This window comes from Lutra lutra, chromosome 4, assembly GCF_902655055.1.
Source record: "Lutra lutra chromosome 4, mLutLut1.2, whole genome shotgun sequence".
In the NCBI taxonomy this organism is placed as follows: Eukaryota; Metazoa; Chordata; class Mammalia; order Carnivora; family Mustelidae; genus Lutra; species Lutra lutra.
The window spans coordinates 60,510,097-60,530,224 of NC_062281.1; the positions used below are offsets into that span (position 1 = coordinate 60,510,097).

Here is a 20,128-nt window from a genome sequence, read left to right on the forward strand (position 1 = left end):
AGCTGCCATATGTATGTAATATTGTGCTAGTTGGGCATATATATGGCAGAAATGCCAAGATAGCTTTTTCCCCTTTTTCCTCTTATATATTGTTTGCAAACTGAATCCTTTGGTCTGTCCTTGGTGATGCTTACCTTACTGGAGGTTTATAAGTTGCTATTAATTTCTCAGACAAACTGAGTTTAGGTAGACTTTTCTGGTTTTTAATTAGATAAAATAAATGGAACCAAAATTCCTTAAAACCTAATGCTGCCACTTCGGGTTAATAGTTATTCTCTAGTAATCCCACTGGAACCTAATCCAAATCACACATACATGTTTTATTTTATTTTTATTTTTTATTTTTTTTTTTAATTTCAGTGTCAAGGGTCTACTTTTCCTGGAATACATTATTTCAGTTGTGCCACATCAGCATTTATATTGTTTTTAGACTTAATGTAATAATTCTGCTAAAGTTTTTTCTTCCGTTTTACAACTTCTCTTATCTATTTAAACTCCCTTTGGTTTCAGAGACGACCACCAGATAATTCTTTTTATGTTCGAACATGTAACAAGAATCCAAAGAAAACAAAATGGTGGTATCATGGTAAGCACAGTTTTATTTTAGAATAATAACTTCATAGCATTTTGGTTTGAAAGATTATGTATCTGTTTGCTTGCAGTAAAGAAAGGAATATATAACTAATGTATTTTTATAATATGGAGAAGAGTCTTTAAAATGTGAAGCCATTTAAAGGATATGTTGGACTAGATTTTTAATGGAGCACATAAATCATGGCTGCCATACAGTAAAATCTAAAATTGCTTTAACATTTGGAAATGCTACCATTTTATTACTAAAAAAAGGGTCCTTAATAATCTCCAGATGAAATTGGAATTAGTTATTGGGAAACCTATTACTTGAAATAGAAGTTTTGATGTCTTTTGAAATTACTTAACTCTGGTACTGTACTTCGTGGCGGGAGGGGGATCACATTGTGAGAGATGCCCATTTAATTAAAGAAAGCTCTTCCTGTTTTAATAGTGCTCAAAAATTTGTGTTTCTTCTGACTGTAGCTATATGAGTACAGTATTCTCACTAATGTTATTTTATTGTTTCTGTTGAGAGTGCTAATAGCTTTATAATTGAAAACTGCAAGCATCTTTTCTCAGCTGACCCCACTGCCTTCCTAAAGAGGTGTATTTGAAATTGAAAACAAAATTTTATATTCCTCAGTGTCCTTTTTGAAGTGCGTGAACAAAAACTACCCCTGTGGTTTTTGTTTCCATAAGAGCATTTCCCTTATTTTTCTTTATAAAATGTTAGTCTAATAAGAAATTAGAATTGACAGAGCTAATTTATAGGAATATGGCCTTTGCCCCTTACCTTTCTATCCTTTGTGAAACTTGTTAACTGAGTTAGTTTGAGTCATTTAACAACGTCTTAAATTATAAGAGTTCTGTTAGGTGTTGATAAGTGATGATTAGAATCAACATAGCACTACATCAGCACTTACAAGTTAGAAAACACAGTGAAAGAATGCCGTTTTTGAGAGCCAACAGATAAATGTTCCAGCTAATGTTAATGACAACTATAGATGATCTAGAAGAAAAATGACGAAACTTGGAAGAGCTATGAAAAAATAAAGATATTTGATGACAAACCAGTATTATAGAAAAATGTATAGTCTTTACAAATTACAGGTTTAATATAACTTAGTAAAAATCCAGTGGAATAATGGGTGGGTGCTTCAAAGTTTGGGGAAGACTAATAGGCAAGAAGAGCCGTTTGGATTTTGAACTAAAGGATAATGAAGGAGAATTGGTCTACCAGATACCAAAACATGTTAATGCAAGAGTAGACATCAAAATAGAATTACTTTCTATTTGTATTTGTATTTCTATTTCTTATATATAAGATTTGAATATATAATCAGTTGGATGTCACAAAACCAATGAGGAAAAGACTATTTAGTAAGTAGTCCTATTAGGAACGTAGTAATCATTTTGGGAAAGAAATATTTAAATATTTAAATATTTTAAAAAATATTTATTTTTAATAAATATATAATATAAATATATTTTATATATAATATATAAGTATATATTTTATAAATATAAAAATATTTTTAAATATTAAATTTTTAAATATTTAAAAATATTTAAATTTAAATTTACTTCATAATTAAACTCTTCCTTGTGGATTGAATTTTTTTTAATTTTTATTTTTTATAAACATATAATATATTTTGGGGGCACCTGGGTGGCTCAGTGGCTTAAAGCCTCTGCTTTCGGCTCAGATCATGATCCCAGGGTCCTGGGATCGAGCCCCGCGTCTGGCTCTCTGCTCAGCAGGGAGCCTGCTTCTCTTCCCCCCTCTCTCTGCCTACTTGTGATCTCTGCCTGTCAAATAAATAAATAAATAAATAAATAAATCTTAAAAAAAAAAAAAAAAACATATAATATATTTTTATCCCCAGGGTACAGGTCTGTGCATCGCCAGGTTTACACAGTTGTAATTTTTTTTTTTTTAAAGCTGAGTATCAGTTCAGATAAAGGAAGAATTTCTGAAGTTAAAAGGAATCAGAAATTAGTTATATGAAAACTTAAACCTTTAAGAAAACCTTTTATTTATTTATTTTAAAGATTTTATTTATTTATTTGACAGAGACAGCAAGAGAGGGAACACAAGCAGGGGGAGTGAGAAAGGGAGAAGCAGGCTTCCCGCTGAGCAGGAAGCCCGACATGTGGCTCCATCCTAGGACCCAGGCTGAAGGGTGACACGTAACAACTGAGCCACCCAGGCACCCCTAGAAAACCTTTTAGGAAAACCTCAAAGCACAGTCAGCATAAGGTTTAAAAATGTGAAAAACAATTATAGCTTATTAAAAATAAAGACCATTTATGAAAATTGCTTAACATAATACATAGAATTAAAAGCGTAGACCAAAAAGTTCACAGTAAAGTAATTACAGATTTAGTATTTTAAAACTATTATTGAATTGCAGAGTTGAGTAAAATGAGTGCCGTGCCAGAAAAGAGTAAAGGGTAGAATAAAATAGTACTCTCATATTTGATGTTGGTATAGCAAGTTCAGCAATATTTAACAAGCTTAAATTTGGGGCGCCTGGGTGGCTCAGTGGGTTGGGCCGCTGCCTTCGGCTCAGGTCATGATCTCGGGGTCCTGGGATCGAGTCCCGCATCGGGCTCTCTGCTCGGCAGGGAGCCTGCTTCCCTCTCTCTCTCTCTCTCTCTGCCTGCCTCTCTGTCTACTTGTGATCTCTCTCTGTCAGATAAATAAATAAAATCTTTAAAAAAAAAAAAAACAAGCTTAAATTTAAGATTCAAGGCTTTTGTCTCAGTTACCAAACTTCTGAGAATCCATCCTAAGAAAATCATCTTTATTTTTTTTTTTTTTTTTTAAGATTTTATTTATTTATTTGACAGAGAGATAGATCACAAATAGGCAGAGTAGCAGGCAGAGAGAAGGAGAAGCAGGCTCCTTACTGAGCAGAGAGCCCGATGCGGGGCTTGATCCCAGGACCCTGGGACCATGACCTGAGCCGAAGGCAGAGGCTTAACCCTCTGAGCCACCCAGGCGCCCCAGAAAATCATCTTTAAAACAAGAAGTGTTTTATACAGTGGAATGTTCACTGGAGCATTATGATATACTTTATTTCTTATCCCCCATGTACTGTTTTCCTGGAATGAATCCTGCACACCCTCCTGCCTCAACCAGTCCTTGCGTTACGCACACCCTCTTGGGAACTTTTTCACCAAAGTCTTGCCTGATTACTTTCTCTTTGAAAGAATCTAATAAACTTTATTACTGTGCCTAGAATGCTGGTTTTGTTTTAGTTTTTAAGAAATCCCCAGATAATTCTGATGGAGCTTGTCACTTGAGAACTACTGTTTCAGGGATCCTGAGGTATAAAGGGACAGCTTTCCATATAAAATGAATTAATAATCATTAATTCTTTAATTCTTAAGAATTCTTTCTGAGCACTGAAGGTCTACTAAAACACTTAACAAGACCCTACAGCCCTTTACTTCAATTTACATTGCTGGCTTCTCATTCTTTCTCATCTACTTGCCTTTTAGGACCCCAAACCAAACTGCCTCTTCTCTCTGTGCCCTTCTTTTTTTTTTTTTTTTTTTTTTTTTTTTTTTTTTTTTTTTTTTAAAGATTTTATTTATTTATTTGACAGAGAGAGATCACAAGCAGGCAGAGAGGCAGGCAGAGAGACAGGAGGAAGCAGGCTCCCTGCTGAGCAGAGAGCCCGATGCGGGACTTGATCCCAGGACTCTGAGATCATGACCTGAGCCGAAGGCAGCGGCTTAACCCACTGAGCCACCCAGGCGCCCCTCTTTTTTTTTTTTTTTTTTTTTTTTTTTTTTAAAGATTTTATTTATTTATTTGACAGAGAGAGATCACAAGCAGGCAGAGAGGCAGGCAGAGAGACAGGAGGAAGCAGGCTCCCTGCTGAGCAGAGAGCCCGATGCGGGACTTGATCCCAGGACTCTGAGATCATGACCTGAGCTGAAGGCAGAGGCTTTAACCCGCTGAGCCACCCAGGCGCCCCTCTCTGTGCCCTTCTGAGGAACCCTTCTGGAAAAAAAAAAGAAAGAAAGAAAGGGGAAAAAAATTGAATGTCACAGACCCTTTGGTCTTAGCATAGAAAGTTCCCAGATTCATAAAAAGTTAAGATCAGTTGATCAAGAATATTGACAAACACAACTAAATCAAACATTTTTTAAAGTGTCAAAGTTCTAAAGATCATATAGTTACTCTGTTTCCAACCCAGCTTCACTAATAATAGAAAAATCCCCCATTGTCTTTTCCATAGTGTTATTTTTTTATTTTTATTTTTTTTAAAGATTTAATTTATTTATTTGACAGAGATCACAACTAGGCAGAGAAGCAGGCAGAGAGAGGGGAAGGGAAGCAGGATCCCCACTGAGCAGAGAGCCCGATGCGGGTCTGGATTCCAGGACCCTGAGATCATGACCTGAGCCAAAGGCAGAGGCTTTAACCCATTGAGCCACCCAGGTGCCCTTCCATAGTGTTTTTAAACCACTGGAGTTTTCTAATAAAACTTGAGAGGAGGGGCGCCTGGGTGGCTCAGTGATTAAAGCCTCTGCCTTCGGCTCAGATCATGATCTCCGGGTCCTGGGATCGAGTCCCACATCGGGCTCTCTGCTCAGCAGGTAGCCTGCCTCCTCCTCCTGTCTCTCTCTGCCTGCCTCTCTGCCTACTTGTGATCTGTCTGTCAAATAAATTTAAAAAAAAAATCTTTAAATTAAAAGAAAAAAAAAACTTGAAAGGAAATTGTCTTGGAGTAATGAATTTTAAAAATACATTTATTTGGGACACCTGGGTGGCTTGGTAGTTAGGTGTCTGCCTTCAGCTGGGGTCATCATCCCAGGGTCTAGGGATCTAGTCCTGCAGCCGGCTCCTGCTCAGTAGGGAGCCTGCCTCTCCCTCTGCCCTCCCCCCTGCTTGTATGCATTCTCTTTCTCTCTCTCTCTCTCAAAAAAAAAAAAAAGAAAAGAAAAAAAAACATTTATTTTGAAAGTGTAACCTTATTTACCTTCTGTCCTGCTCCAATGTTAGATAGTATATTCCTGTGTTGTCCCCTTTTCTTCCTCCCTCGTAGGGAAATTTCAGAAAGATTACAGTCTTTCAGGCCCTCTAATGCTCCTTTATATAGTTGAAAGGATTTATGAGAAGTCCTTTCTCTAAGATTATTCCCAGAATATTTCATTATGTGCTTTTGATAAGAAATGGAGAAAGGTCACATGGTGAAACTAGAAATATAAAATAAATTCTTTAAAATAAAATACACTTCGGGGCGCCTGGGTGGCTCAGTGGGTTAAGCCGCTGCCTACGGCTCGGGTCATGATCTCAGGGTCCTGGGATCGAGCCCCGCATTGGGCTCTCTGCTCAGCGGGGAGCCTGCTTCCTCCTCTCTCTCTGCCTGCCTCTCTGCCTGCTTGTGATCTCTCTCTCTGTCAAATAAATAAATAAATAAATAAATAAATAAAATACACTTCATACAAGTTTTTTATAGTAGTTTTTATCTATTAACTAAGAAATTTATACCTTCATGACTAAAGTAGAAAAGCCTTTTAAAAGTTTAAGCTATTAAATTTTCCACCTTAGCCCAGAAATACCAAGAGAGGCTTTTCAAACTAAATTAACCCCCCCCCCTTTTTTAAAGATTTTGTTTATTTGAGATAGGGAAAGAGAGAGTGATGGGGAGAGACAGAAAGGGAGGGAGAAGCAGAGTCCCCACTGAGCAAGGAGCCAAACATGGGGCTCAACTCCAGGATCCTGGGATCATGACCTGAGCCAAAGGCAAATGCTTAACCAACTGAGCCACCTAGGCACCCCCAAATTAGCCTCATAATGTATAATAGTCCAGGGTTTGTGTAAGAATTAATTTTATTCAATAAACAGATTAAAAGTGTCTCCCTCCCCTCTCCCCCCAAATACAAATTAGCCATCTTAAAAGGACTGAATTCTATTTCAATTAAATTATGATTATTCTAGTTCAGGTCTCAGTCCCAGGTACAGATAAATTATTTTCATTTACAGATAATTCTGTTTAAAAATCCCAGTGTATTGACTTACAGTGATTATTCATATCTCAGTGTGTTTTCTACTCATGCTTGAACCCTGCATATCTAAATCATTCCTCTCCCAGAATCCCCCTTTAAGTCAACAGTTTTGCTCCAGGAGTGACCCTCATATGAAATCAAGCGCAGGTAATACTAGTTATACTTTGACATGATAGAGCAACTGCTCTTTCATAAAGGGGGACTGGGTGTAGACAATCTTCCTTCAACTTTTCCTCCACCTTTAAAAAACTAAAGCGTTTCAGCTGTGTAGCATATATTATCTTTGCCTTTATACATTTCACAGTGAGTTAGAAAATGTGAAAAATAGCTCACGTTGGCCTTATATTTGAAATTGGAAAATCTTATAAGTCATGCTAACTCATAAAGCAAAACGTGTCTGCTCTGTTTTTGATCTTTCCAGATGTCAGCTTATGTTTTTCTGTTTAGCTGCTTTAGTTCCAAAAGGATCTTCATGGATTAATCATATTCTCCTTACAACAACAAATTATCAAGAAATATGGACTCTTGTTATTTCTTAGCATCATCTAATTCTGAAAGGATTATAAGGTCACATCAGAGTCCTGATGTGACCTGCAGACCTAAATAAAAAGATCAGAGACTGAGCAAAGTCTTGCTTGGAATTAGATGAACTCACTGAAACACTTAACATTTCAGTTTTTAGAAGCCAAGCAGAATTGTAGCCCTCAGGCACAAGCTCCATAGTCCTGTGTGGTGCTAACCAACTTACTTGGGTCAACGTGGGTCAGAGTGTTTGTCAGTATTTGTAATCAAAGAGGCAAGAGAGGTTTGGGTTTAGATTCGTAATATCTGTGTGCTTCAGAGAGGGCTTCCTGGATGCAGGATGGATGCACTATTAATGAAAAACAGTAATTTGGCAATTCAGTAGATGTCTGGTTATAGAAGAGTAGGATTCCACTGATATACCAAAATTCAGCTGCCAGATAACCAGTGTTAAGTTCTTGGGAAAAAAGTCTCTTTCAACTTAAACTATCTTCCACATTGTTGATATATCTTGAAAATGTAGGCCAGTCAACTGCTACCCTACTGTTACTTGTGGTATCATACCATAGGCATTTCTGTTTGCATTTCTTTTTTTTTTTTTAAGATTTTATTAATCTATTTGATGGGGAGAGAGATTACAAACAGGCAGAGAGGCAGGCAGAGGGAGGTGGGAAGCAGGCTCCCCGCTGAGCAGAGAGCCTGACACAGGGCTCGATCCCAGGACCCCAAGGACATAACCCGAGCCCAAGGCAGAGGCCTAACCCACTGAGCCACCTAGGCGCCCCTGTTTGCATTTCTTTTGAACTACTTCTCTAGCTCCTATTAAAGTGTAAAAAGTTATTGATATGTGAATGCATACTCCTTATTGTTACTTACTTGAAGTTTGCTATCAACCTGTTCTCCAGAATTTTATTACTTTTACAGTTTCTATTCACTAAAGGGTTAAGGTCCTATCTGCCTTGGAAGCAAATATTCTGTGTTGTAAATTTAGCCAGAGGCCCATATGCTTTGAAAAATCAATTAAACACAATAGGGTTAAAAATTAAAAAATTAACAAAGGGAACTAACCAAAATAGGTATTTGAATAGACAACTCATTTCAGTATACAAAGGGGCTGAGGAATTGACCTATAATTCAGGGCTAGAATGGTCCATAGAAAACAAATGTATACAGTTTAGTACACAAATGAATGAATGAGCGTTAAAGTTTAAAATCATACAATAGACATAATTGCGCTTGAAAAAGATAAAAAATATCTTTTTATGGGACCATAAAAATATTTCAATAAGATAGATAATAGAATTCATTAATAATACAATCCATCTGTTTCCTAGCATCCAGATTAAACATACACAAATAAGTTTCATAAGTGATTGCTTTCCACAGATGGCAGTACTGATCTGGTTCCTGAAGCATTTTCCTTAACGTGATACAGAATTGAGCAGTACAGCTTAAGACTGTAATTGAGTATTGGCTTCAGAAGACTAGGCTTACAGGAAATAGATTGGCATGATATTTAGCTGTTACGTCCAATAAACTGTTAAGTTTATAAATTTGGGAAGGAGTAGAGAATATCTTCTTGTTTTACTAAACTGTAGACTATTCTGGTTCCATTCAGCTGGAACATTTACTGTAGAATTCTAAGGATTATAAGGTGATACGAACACAGTCATCTCAGACTAGTATTAACAAAATTTCTTCCTGCCTTACAGCTGTCCATAGAATTACCTATGTTATTTGGGAACTTTTTCTTAATTTGCAGTACCTTTTAGGATTAGAGAATCACTTTCTAAATTCCTAAATCCAGATTTTACTCAGTCTAACAGTTTTTTTTTCCTTTTATTTCTTGCTGGATAACAATTCTGTTGTCTTCTGTGGAATCTTTCTTAGTTGATTCATAAAAACAAACAAAAAAACCTTTAATTCCTAAACTGTTGAGATACAAACCTATGTGTAAAGATTTAGTTTAGGGACGCCTGGGTGGCTCAGTTGGTTGAGCAGCTGCCTTTGGCTCAGGTCATGATCCCAGCGTCCTGGGGTCGAGTCCCACATCGGGCTCCTTGCTCAGCGGGGAGCCTGCTTCTCCCTCTGCCTCTGCCTGCCACTCTCTCTGCCTGTGCTCACTCTCTCTGACAAATAAATAAATAAAATCTTTAAAAAAAAAAAAAAAAAGATTTAGGGCGCCTGGGTGGCTCAGTGGGTTAAGCCTCTGCCTTTGGCTCAGGTCATGATCTCAGGGTCTGGGATCGAGTCCCACATCAGGCTCTCTGCTAGGCAGGGAGCCTGCTTCCTCCTCTCTCTCTCTCTCTGCCTGCCTCTCTGCCTACTTGTGATCTCTCTCTGTCAAATGAATAAATAAATTCTTTAAAAAAAAAAAGATTTAGTTTAGTTTTGTTTTGTTTTTAAGATTTTATTTATGGGACGCCTGGGTGGCTCAGTCGGTTAAGTGCCCGCCTTTGGCTCAGGTCATGATCCCAGAGTCCTAGGATCGAGTCCCACATTGGGTAGGCTCCCAGCTCAGCGGGGAGCCTGCTTCTTCCTCAGCCTGCTGCTCTCCCTGCTTGTGCTCACTCACTCTTTGTCTCTCTCTGACAAATAAATAAAATCTTTTTAAAAATTCATTGAAAAAATATATTTTATTTATTTGAAAGAGAGAATGAGAGAGAGAGCACGAGAGGAGGGAGGGGCAAAGGGAGAAGCAGACTCCCCGCTGAGCAGGGAGCCCTATGCGGTGCTTGATCCCAGGACTCCAGGATCATGACCTGAACCTAAGGTAGTCGCTTAACCAACCGAAACACCCAGGTGCTCCAAAGATTTGGTTTTGTCTTGGAAGTGAAATCCTACTTCATATCTACTGACTTATTACTGTGTTCCTTTTCTTCTAGTCTTTAATCTTTGGGAATATCCAGGGAAGTAGTCTCCAATATAATGTGATGGTTGTGAAGTCCATTAAAATGTGATAGTTTTTATGCTCTGGGGTAAACTATTGACCTTCTTCTAATGTAGTTCTCTCTCACTCATATTTCCTAAAAGTCAGTGAAGTTAGCCATGGTAGATGTCATCTCTTTGGAACTGATTACTTGTATATTATATTTGAGGGTATACCTTTAATAAGGGCTTCTACAGTTCCAGAAAAAAATTTAAGTGGTTAACCTGAGATTTTTTTTTTCAGGCCTTCATCTTGCTACAAATACTTAGTCAAGAGGCTAGAAATATTGAGTTCTTTGATCATATTTTACAGACTTATATTTGTCTTGATCCACGATGGGTTTGCTCTAACAACTTTTTTTTTTGTAAACCATCTTAGATTCAACAATGTTTTTTCATCTAGCTAGGAAACAGTATTCCTTTTGGTAACAAATGGATTTTTTACTTCTTAGTGATGGCTTATTTATTTGGGGAAAAGTTAGCCATGGCTTTAGCTCATACTTGTCTCCATACTTAAGTATTTGCTTGTAGATTCTTTGATTACTTAGAGCTGTGACAGATTTGTAATGTTTAAGTCATTGTGTCCCTGTGGGTCCAACTATCAGAGATAATAGAACTCTATTTTTAAAACTTACTTAATAAGTTTATTTCTCTAAAGATAGAGTATTCAAGGCAGGGAGTATTAGTCCTATTTTATTTTTTTTAAAACATCTAATCCAAGGTAGGGGTTGGGATAGGGAGAATAGCTTTGTATAGATTTCTTAATCATTTTGGTGGATTGTAGCACATTTTACAGCACTTACTATACTGGAGTACTTCAGAATGGACAACCTGATGGAAATACATTTATGTTGTAGTCTATCAAAGATGATATACCTTTTGGAGATAAAATCTTATTATTGGTGATTAATTAGGTACATGATGTTCAGGTTGAATTTTGTCTCACTTTTCTTACTGTATACATTGTCATGTGGTAGAATACTTAAGGTTTGACTTATTAGGTAGAATTTAGTGCCATCTCTTAGCTTAGAGGTCTGTGTGATTAGTTTTATTATTTTTTTCCAAGGACCCTGGAGTTATAAATTACTCCATTGGAAGAGTGATGTTTTAAGGACCCTCTTTACATTCTTTTTTTTTTTTTTTTTTTTAAGATTTTATTTATTTATTTGACAGAGAGAGATCACAAGTAGGCAGAGAGGCAGGCAGAGAGAGGAAGAAGCAGGCTCCCCACCGAGCAGAGAGCCCGATGCGGGGCTCGATCCCAGGACCCTGAGATCATGACCTGTGCCGAAGGCAGCGGCTTAACCCGCTGAGCCACCCAGGCGCCCACCCCCTCTTTACATTCTTAAGTTTGTTCTGCATCCGTGGCATCCATATCTCCTTGTTATTCGAAGTTCCATAGTAATTTAAGAAACAGATACTTTGATGTGACACTTAGAAGCTATAGGCTATCCGCTTATTTTCTTCTTAAAGATATTTTCTTTAAAGATTTCTGATGATGTATTTTAAAAATCTAGTATATTTCACCCTTTAGATTGGCATTAAAATATAGATATTAAATTAATATTAAAATATGCATCATATAAGACTTGTGTGAACTGCTATTTCTGTGAAAGAATGGAACTTGATTTGTTACTATATAATTCTATGAGTTACTCTGTGAGTTTGCCACCATAGAAATCAGATTTACTGGTTTTTAGTTCTCATTGAGTCATTGGAGATGGGCATTTTTTTATTAACAGTGTATCGATCCTAAGGTGGAATAGTTTGTAAAATATTTTGGCCAGTTTTTCAGCAACACTCTCCTTGAGAGCTTTCGCAACTCTTGGGTAGTTGCCATTAGTCTGTCTTCTTTCTAAAGCTGCTTTCTGAAGAGTAACCAGTCCTCAAAATAAATCCTTCAGATATGTCTTGTGAAATAATTTTGTAAAATAAGTTAGGAACTCCACAATCTTACATAATGTGTTGAGGTTACCAGAAGGCATTACTAAATCTGTGAGGTGTTTTTTTTCACGGCTTCATTTGTATATGTATCTATGTTTGCTAAAAATGTTACTAATTTATCTTTAGAAAATACACTTAAAAATAAACATTAACAATGTATTAAATAATTTGGTAATTATACCTCATTTGTGAAGTTATTTCCTTTATAAAGACAAAACATGCATTATCCTGTGTTAAATACTATGACATTGTTGGTCAGGAGTTTACTTCGTATCTCATTACAACTTAAAATTGTTGCCCATAAAAGAACTCTTTACGACTGATAAATCCTTAATATATGCTAACATAATCAATTTATTATTTTAAATAGAACTAACATACTGGTGCATCATTTAAGACTTGTGTGAACTGCTATTTCTGTGAAAGAATGGAACTTGATTTGTTTGTTACTATATAATTGAACACAAATGGGACTTTTTATTTGTAAAGATTGGGGAAGGCAAGTCAGACATGTAAACCATGTTCTTCTTGAAATTATTTCCGTTAGACTAACATGTATGGATTTTACTTATGCATGCTTGACTTTTTTAATTGTCTTTTTCTCTCCTTTTCTTAAAGATGATACTTGTTGATGCCACTGTTATCATCCTCCTAGCAGAAGATAGTCCTACTGAGAAAATGAGCACTTTGATCATTCAGTCTTTGAACTTTAACCTTTGACTGGAAGTGACCTATAGGCAATGAAGACTACTTCCTTTTACTGCATTTTTACTCGTGTGCATTCTGGGCGCATGTTGATCGCTGGTTCAGTCCAGGCAACTGACATGCTTTTATTAGTCATACAGTATTAATGCAGGTGTCAGGAAATGTCAATATAATTCCATTTTTTATTTTTATTTTTTTAAGCTTTTGGAAAAGTTCCAGGTCCTCATGTATTGTGCAATAACAGTGACTTCCTTGGCGGTTTTGGGACGTTCATTGCCGGCAATGGACGTTAAACAGGAAAAATTTTCATTAACTCCTGCCACCCAATAATTAATGCATGATAGGGCCTATGAAATGAACTTACTGGTTATAATGGGATTATAAATAAAGTGAGGGATCCAACATTACTTTGAAAGTCACCCCAACTGTTTATATTTGGATTCTATGCACTGTGATCCTAAGGTTTAACAGCATGAATTAACATGCGTCTTTAAAGGACTGTAATGAAAGATCATTGCGTATTTATTGAATTGTTTATATCTGCTGTCAAATTGTTTTGACATGGAAGGTTTTCAAGTAACATTGGCAGAGAGGTACAATATTGTTTATCCCTATGGTGAAAATAAATTCATTTGTTGTATATAGTTCCTCAGTCTCTGGAGTAAAGGTATGAGTAAATCTAGGGTATGAACGGTTGAATCAAGGCTTGATCTTGGAAGTAAGAACAATGGCAGTGAGGATGAAACTGCTGCAGTCCTTAATTGGGGCTTGTTTGTACAGTAACGATTTTTCCAAGTAGATTACACTCTGTTACTTCCTGCTAGCCATCAGCATGAGCCCTACTGCCTAAACACTATTTCATTTATTTATGTTTGAAAAATCCGTAAAGAGTTTTCATTTGCAATTTTGTTTCTTTTGTTACGTTTTAAGTGAAGTTTGAATGTTATAGTACTTCAATTGAAAAGCTTTTGTCAAGTTTTTTTCTTGTAATTTTTTCTTTACTTGTAAGTATCATTTTGTCCTTTAATCCTGTACCCTAAAATAAGAAATACATTTTTGACAGAGGCTTAATGTTTTAACAAAAGAGTGTGGACATTTTTATTTTAAAATTTAGGCAAAAGTACACTCTAGAATGGTATGTTTGCTTATTTGTCTCACATAACCGTACAGTTTTTCCTGGAGGGATTTGTTTTATTTTGTTTTCTTGTTGAAAAGACTTTGCTTACAGCTAGATAAAATTTTTCTATAGAAAAAAAATTGTTGAAACGTCCAATTCTCAGTACCATGTAAGTTAATGATATTGCAACTAGGTTCTCTTTTTAAAAAGTAATTATGTATTTTATAAATTACCTTTTCACATATGCAAAAATCTGTTTCTACTACAATGTTATTTTTACTAATGCCTGTTGTTGCACTCTTTTTGACATATCCTGCAGTGAATAAAATATATGAATCAATTTGGGCTTAAAAATAAAGGCCACTTGGCTGAAAGGTTTGAAGTATGTACCCCAGCAAAACATCCAATCAATAATTGGCAAGGAATATTTTCAAAATTGTTTTTAATCTCTGTATAGATGACATTTTGTAGCTTTGTACATGTTGTTAATTAAGGGCATATAATTTTACACTCTAAAAGTATAATTGCTGAACTCAGGGGTGGGTAGACTTCAAAAATATGTCTGCTGTAGAAATAACTTGAAAAAAAAAAAAATTAAAACTATGGCCAGCCACCAAATTGTGGATACTGTTTATACTATAGTTAGCAACTACCACTTTTTAAAATAAACACATTTTTTGTTCTTTCTTGACTAGATAAACATAAGTTCTCATAATAGTCCTATCAGTCTTATCATTTGGCCTGTTTAAGACAGAAAATGTTTTTTGGAATGCTTTGAGCTACTCTTAATTTTTAACTGCTTTTTAATATGAAATCTGCAGTGGCAAATTATATATTTTTCATATTTTACACAACTGCTCCAAACTACTGATTGACTTGATCATTTTCAGGGGTGGGGTGGGGGGATCTTTCTCCGTATTGCTGGTCCACTTACTAAAATTCTTTTATAAAGAAATGACCTGTGACATTTAGTCACCAAAGGAATTAATATACCAGGTCAAAGATTAACAGTGCTGTCCTGTAGATTAATAGGTCTTATATAGCCTCAATTGAGTTTTTTAAAATAAAAGAAGCAGTATTTTAACATACCTCTTTCTCTACATAGATATACCATAAAATAAAACAAAGTAGAGGAAAGTAAAGGAAACCAAATAATTTCAGTACATTTTATTGTTTAAAGAGAAGATAAGATGAAATACCCTAAAATATAGGAATACCAACCATTCAGAATTTGCAATAAGATAACACCTTATTCATTGCAGTACTCCCTTGAACTTAGGAATTATTGGAAACTCCTTTGCACTTAGATTTAATTAAGTTAATTTTAAATGTAAGTTACATTATTAAAAGACATAAGACGTTTACCTGAGTCATTGCTCTAGAGAGGGCATTTAATGGCTTTGTAATAATAAAAAGAATATTTCTCTGTAATGTGTTGTTGAACAACAACCAGAATACCAAGAAAATGTACATAGGATTATGCTACTTCCCTCTTTACTTGCTCCATGGGGCACTATCTGCTGCATAGGCCTACAGAATTATACTTTCATATTTAGACAATATGTACTCTCTATTTATTTATTTATTTATTTATTTTAAGGCCATTCTTCTGGTTTGCCAAATTCTATTAAGACAGTGATACATTCATTTCCTTATTTTGCATGCTTAGATCATGAACTTGGTGCCCTTTCAAAAAAATATATTATGTGAAGTAGGTATTAATGCCATGGATTTTAAAGAAAGAAATGGTTTTCAGTTTTTTTTAAGATAAATTTTTTAAAATAAATTTTATGGCTGTTCTCTTAAGGAATTTAATATTCACCTCTAAAGGACTTAACTTGTAGTGGATGAATTCCTCCTTTTAGCTAGCAGGGAAATAAAGCTTTTTTTAATCCCCAAAAGAAAATGCTAAAAATTAGCTTTTATATACAGTTCATCTGGAGAAAGATCTTAATCCTTATTGTTTTGACTAGGTATATAAATATTTGGTATAAAGTAACTAGGATAGTTTTATTAGTTTTTCCCTTCTGAAATTTTAAATATATGCAAATATATATCATTAGATTCCTGTGGCAAATAATAATTTCTTCAGATTCTAAAACAGGTATCTAGTGACTGCTTAATTATTTCCAGATTGCATCAAAGATGAATTGACAGATAATGGAAATGAGTAGTGATGTGCAAATGGTATGTAACCACATATTACTTGTTTCTGGTAATCAAGTCTTATTTTTTAAAAAGCCTATTGTTTTTGAGAATTGAGATATTTAAAACTTGTTAAAGCTTCTTCCTAAAAATAGATGAGAAGAGGAGGTACTGTGTGTTCAGAAGTTTTTTAAATAAAGAATTCAGTGTCACTAGTTCTAAGCCTTTATGGTTACTGCTGCTTATATTTCTCAATCTCACTTTTATTTAGTTTTTTGTACATATTTTAGCTGAATGCTTAGGATTTATTAAGTGTATATAAATTGGTTTTCAAAAAGAACTGAGGCTTTCCCATATCTTTTCTGCGGATTCACTGTTACAAAATCAGCTACTGCATGATTCTGTGTTATGCTAGTGCCTTTGCATGATTAAGATCTGTGAAGGTGTCTCTTAGTCTGCACCCCTTGGCCCTAATCCTCTTTGCAGTCTTTTGTTTGTTTTTATCTCTTTCATTTTTCTTTCTTCCTTTCTCTTCAGAGATGTCCAATATGTTAGTCTTCAGCAGTTTCCCTAAGTTTTCCTCTCTCCTTCCTTCCCTCCCTTCCTGCCTTCCTTTCTTCCCCTTTCCTTTTCTTGAGGTTAGGGAATCCAAAGAAGGAAGATTAGTGAAATTACATGAGAATTTTTTCTTTAAAAAGATTCCTTCCTACAAATAAAATACATAGAGTTTCTGATACCTTATTTCAGTTCATCAGTATGTGGCTGAATTTGTTGAATAATTGCTTAATAAATGAGCTGTTAACTAGTAATTTAGTTCCTAAATACTAATATTGAGGGAGTTTGGTTTACTTTTTGGATGGTGACTCTCCCAAAGCCTAATTATTGCCCAAATGAATTAAATTATTTGTTTGGTTCCATTTAAGTTTCTAAGCCATTTTGAGATTTGGAACTTATTTTTTTAAATAATTTGTGGGAGACTTTTGTTTTCTCAGCATAAACTGTGTATTAAAGACAGGCTTGTATGCATCATTATCATTAGAGGCCTATGGAGTCTAAACATGTACTTCAGACTTAGACCTTTATCCTTAAAGTTGAAGTTCTGCTCCTGACTATGGTCCTGTAATTGAGGTGTTTATTGGGTTTTAATTCTCAGATGTTATTGGGACTTACATTTAAGGATGAATCTCCAGAATGGTTACATGAATGTCTTTTTTTATGACAAATTTTTTATAAAACATTGTAATATCTGAAGACATTTTGAATATGTGGAAGGAATGCCTGAATAGAAGCTGGTATATTTTAAACATGCGTAAAGAACTAATTGAGCAAGTTGAGTGCAGTTGACAGTGAAAAAGAGAACAGTTTCTTGATGCATACATTGTCAGGGTTTTGTGAAAAGTTTGCTTCTGCAGTCATTCTAAGCTGCTTTCTCAAAGGCAAAGCATGGTTCTGGGCTTTGGCTTATTAGTTGTGACATCACTTGTCAAATTTAGTGGTTAATGGAAAGATTGCCTAATCCCACCTCTCTAATTTTAAAGCGGAAACAAGTCGAGTAAGGAATGTGGTTGATAGAAACCGTGAAAATAAATGCAAGTCTCTTCATAGTTAACCACAGATTATTTCTATAAATACTGATTATCAGGCTCGGGGTAAAATAATTATTTGAAAAGATTATTATATCAGTTATCTATAGCCAAGAATTAAGTCGATGTTCAAGTTAAAATGGGTTTGTTGTTTTTAGTTGGTACCATTTTTCTCTCAATATTCAGAAATACAGATTGTGCATTTTATTAATAGGAATGGAAGCTCATGCTTGAGGGTTTGAATAGGGTGGATGTATATATATTTTATAATTCAAGTTGTAAAATATGTAAAGCTACTGCTTTTTGAATAGAATATAAATGTTAAGACAAATCTATATATTATATATTTTTAAATACATGTATCAAACTTTTGTTAGTTGAATATAAATTACATTGTGTGCTTTATGGAATTCAGTAACTTTTAATAATAAAGCAGTTGTCATTGATTTATTTTATGTAGACTTGAATATTAAATTGAATAGATATAAATCTCTTTGTAGTTTATAATGTAAAAATTTACTTACGTACTAGTTTCTCTTTACAAAGGACTGTGATCTATAAAGGATTGTGGAAACAGTAAAATGCCCATTTCCAAAGATAAGTGCAACAAAATGAAGATAGTCACTAAAGCACTTATATATTTAACAGATAATGTTTACTTAGTAGTGTAGCCTAGTGTATTTTAGTGGTTCTTCATGCTTTAATGAATGAAATCCTGCGTAAAAGGTGGGGTGTTTTCAGAAAAGGTGGAAATTGAGACTCAGGCACTTGTTTAGAGTTACCATAAGTCTGATGTTGCTGAGCTTTAAGTTGTATGGTTCCTAAGGATTTACTGTAGAGAACTTTGGGATGCTTTCCTGAATATCCACACAGATCAAATACCTTACTTAGATGAGTGACTCCGGAAGCTATGAGAAGAGAAAAGGAGATAAGCAGAAGAAGGGATATCTCTCTGCATCCCTGTTATTCATAGCAGGAAGAAATTTAATATTCTCCGCTGATTTCTAAGTTTTCTATTCACGGGGCATGTGCATGCCCAGGAGCACCTTACTCCTCACTGGGGCAGCTGTGCTATCATAAAACTGCCTTATCTCAGCATGCTTGTTCTGCAGCCCTCAACATTAGATGAGTAGCTGGTTAGATAAATGTAAGGTCCAGCTTCCTTTGTACTTGGACTTTGGGGACACTCTCTCCCTTTATTATAATCCTTAAAAGAATTTCTACCTCTCATAGAAGGTTTAAGCCATTGTGGATAAGTGATTCTGTTGAAATCCCTATATTCCTTAGTACTTTTCACTCTAACATATGGCAGAATTAAACATGAACTGAATTGAAGTCCAGTGCTGCAACTAAGCGTTTTCTGTGCTTGGGTAATATGGGCCAAGGCCACAGTGGTTCTGTATCTGTCCTGCTGGGAATTCCTGTCAATAAATATTTTAAATTGCTTATGAGATTTCTTTTTAATGTTTGCTTAAGGCAAAATATATAAGTGGGAGACCTGTGTGCTCTAATTCAGTGGAGTATGGAAATGTTTTAATAATGAAGAAGTAAGAAACCAAGGTAGAAATTATCTTCTCATAGGTACGTGGCCTTCAAGTTTAAGTTTATGCTTAAACTCATCAGGCAAGAACCTAATAAGGATGGCTATATCCTGCAGAAAAGGTATCCAACTTAATATTAAAGTTTTCTATGTCCCCCTCCCACACCCCCAAAAACACATTTCTATTTTCTTTCCTGTCACGATGGCATTTCTATCCAGCCTAGTTATCCAGATGAAGAATTAACACTAGTCCTATCTGACACTTTTCCATCATTAATCTCTATTGAGCCTGTCTTTAAAAAATATATATCTAAAATTTCTCACTTCCCTCCAGTGCCATTACCATTATCCTGGTGTTCCCAGGCTGCTCTTCAGCCATCCACACACCTTGTTCCATATAAGTAATGGCAAAACAGGACTACCTGTACTTGGCTAATGTTCTTCCATGTTCCTAGAATGTTCATCATCTCTTTTTCTACCTGAAAAGTCTAGTTCAAATGTAGTTACAGGGTATTTTTGTCCTTCTTCCCTTCCCACTCCTTACCAGTTTTCTATCCTGGATTCTTTAACAAAAGGGACAGTGTCTCAATGGTGCTTATGTCCGCAGCATGTAGTACACAGTACCTATCCTATAAGCTTTTAATAAATGTTTGTTAAATTAATTTGATTGTACTTGTATTTTTATACTAACTTTTCCAAAGAAACTTACTCAGGTGCTAGCAGTTTTGAAACATACATCTAAACCACCATCTGTGTGAAGTGTCAAAGCAGAACACCCTATCCTTACTACCCCAGAGAGTTTGAAAATAACTACTTTGAAGTAAATCGTTAACCATTCTTAACTGGTTTGATTTTTTATTAAAAAAAAAGTTTTCATATATTTTGTTGTACCTGAGGAAAATCAGTTACCTTGAATTATTTATAAATTAAGAATATAATTGGTTTAAGTTAGATTTGTGGAGACCAGAGATTATAAAGGTAAACCTAATACTAAGGTTAAAAACAGGCATTGAGCAAATACTTAGTACTTTTATGCTAAGAATG

At 35.3% G+C, this 20,128-nt stretch overlaps 1 protein-coding gene across 1 annotated transcript in view; it reads left to right on the forward strand.

Moving 5' to 3' along the window:
* UBE2W (ubiquitin conjugating enzyme E2 W) overlaps positions 1–14,489 on the forward strand; it is a 78,624-nt gene extending 64,135 nt beyond the window's left edge. Inside the window, exons 5-6 of the mRNA XM_047724128.1 lie at positions 511–586; positions 12,613–14,489. Of these exons, the coding sequence (XP_047580084.1) occupies positions 511–586; positions 12,613–12,626 (90 nt within the window). The 3' untranslated portion in view covers positions 12,627–14,489. The remainder of the gene's footprint in view (positions 1–510; positions 587–12,612) is intronic.
* Positions 14,490–20,128: the final 5,639 nt, after the last annotated feature.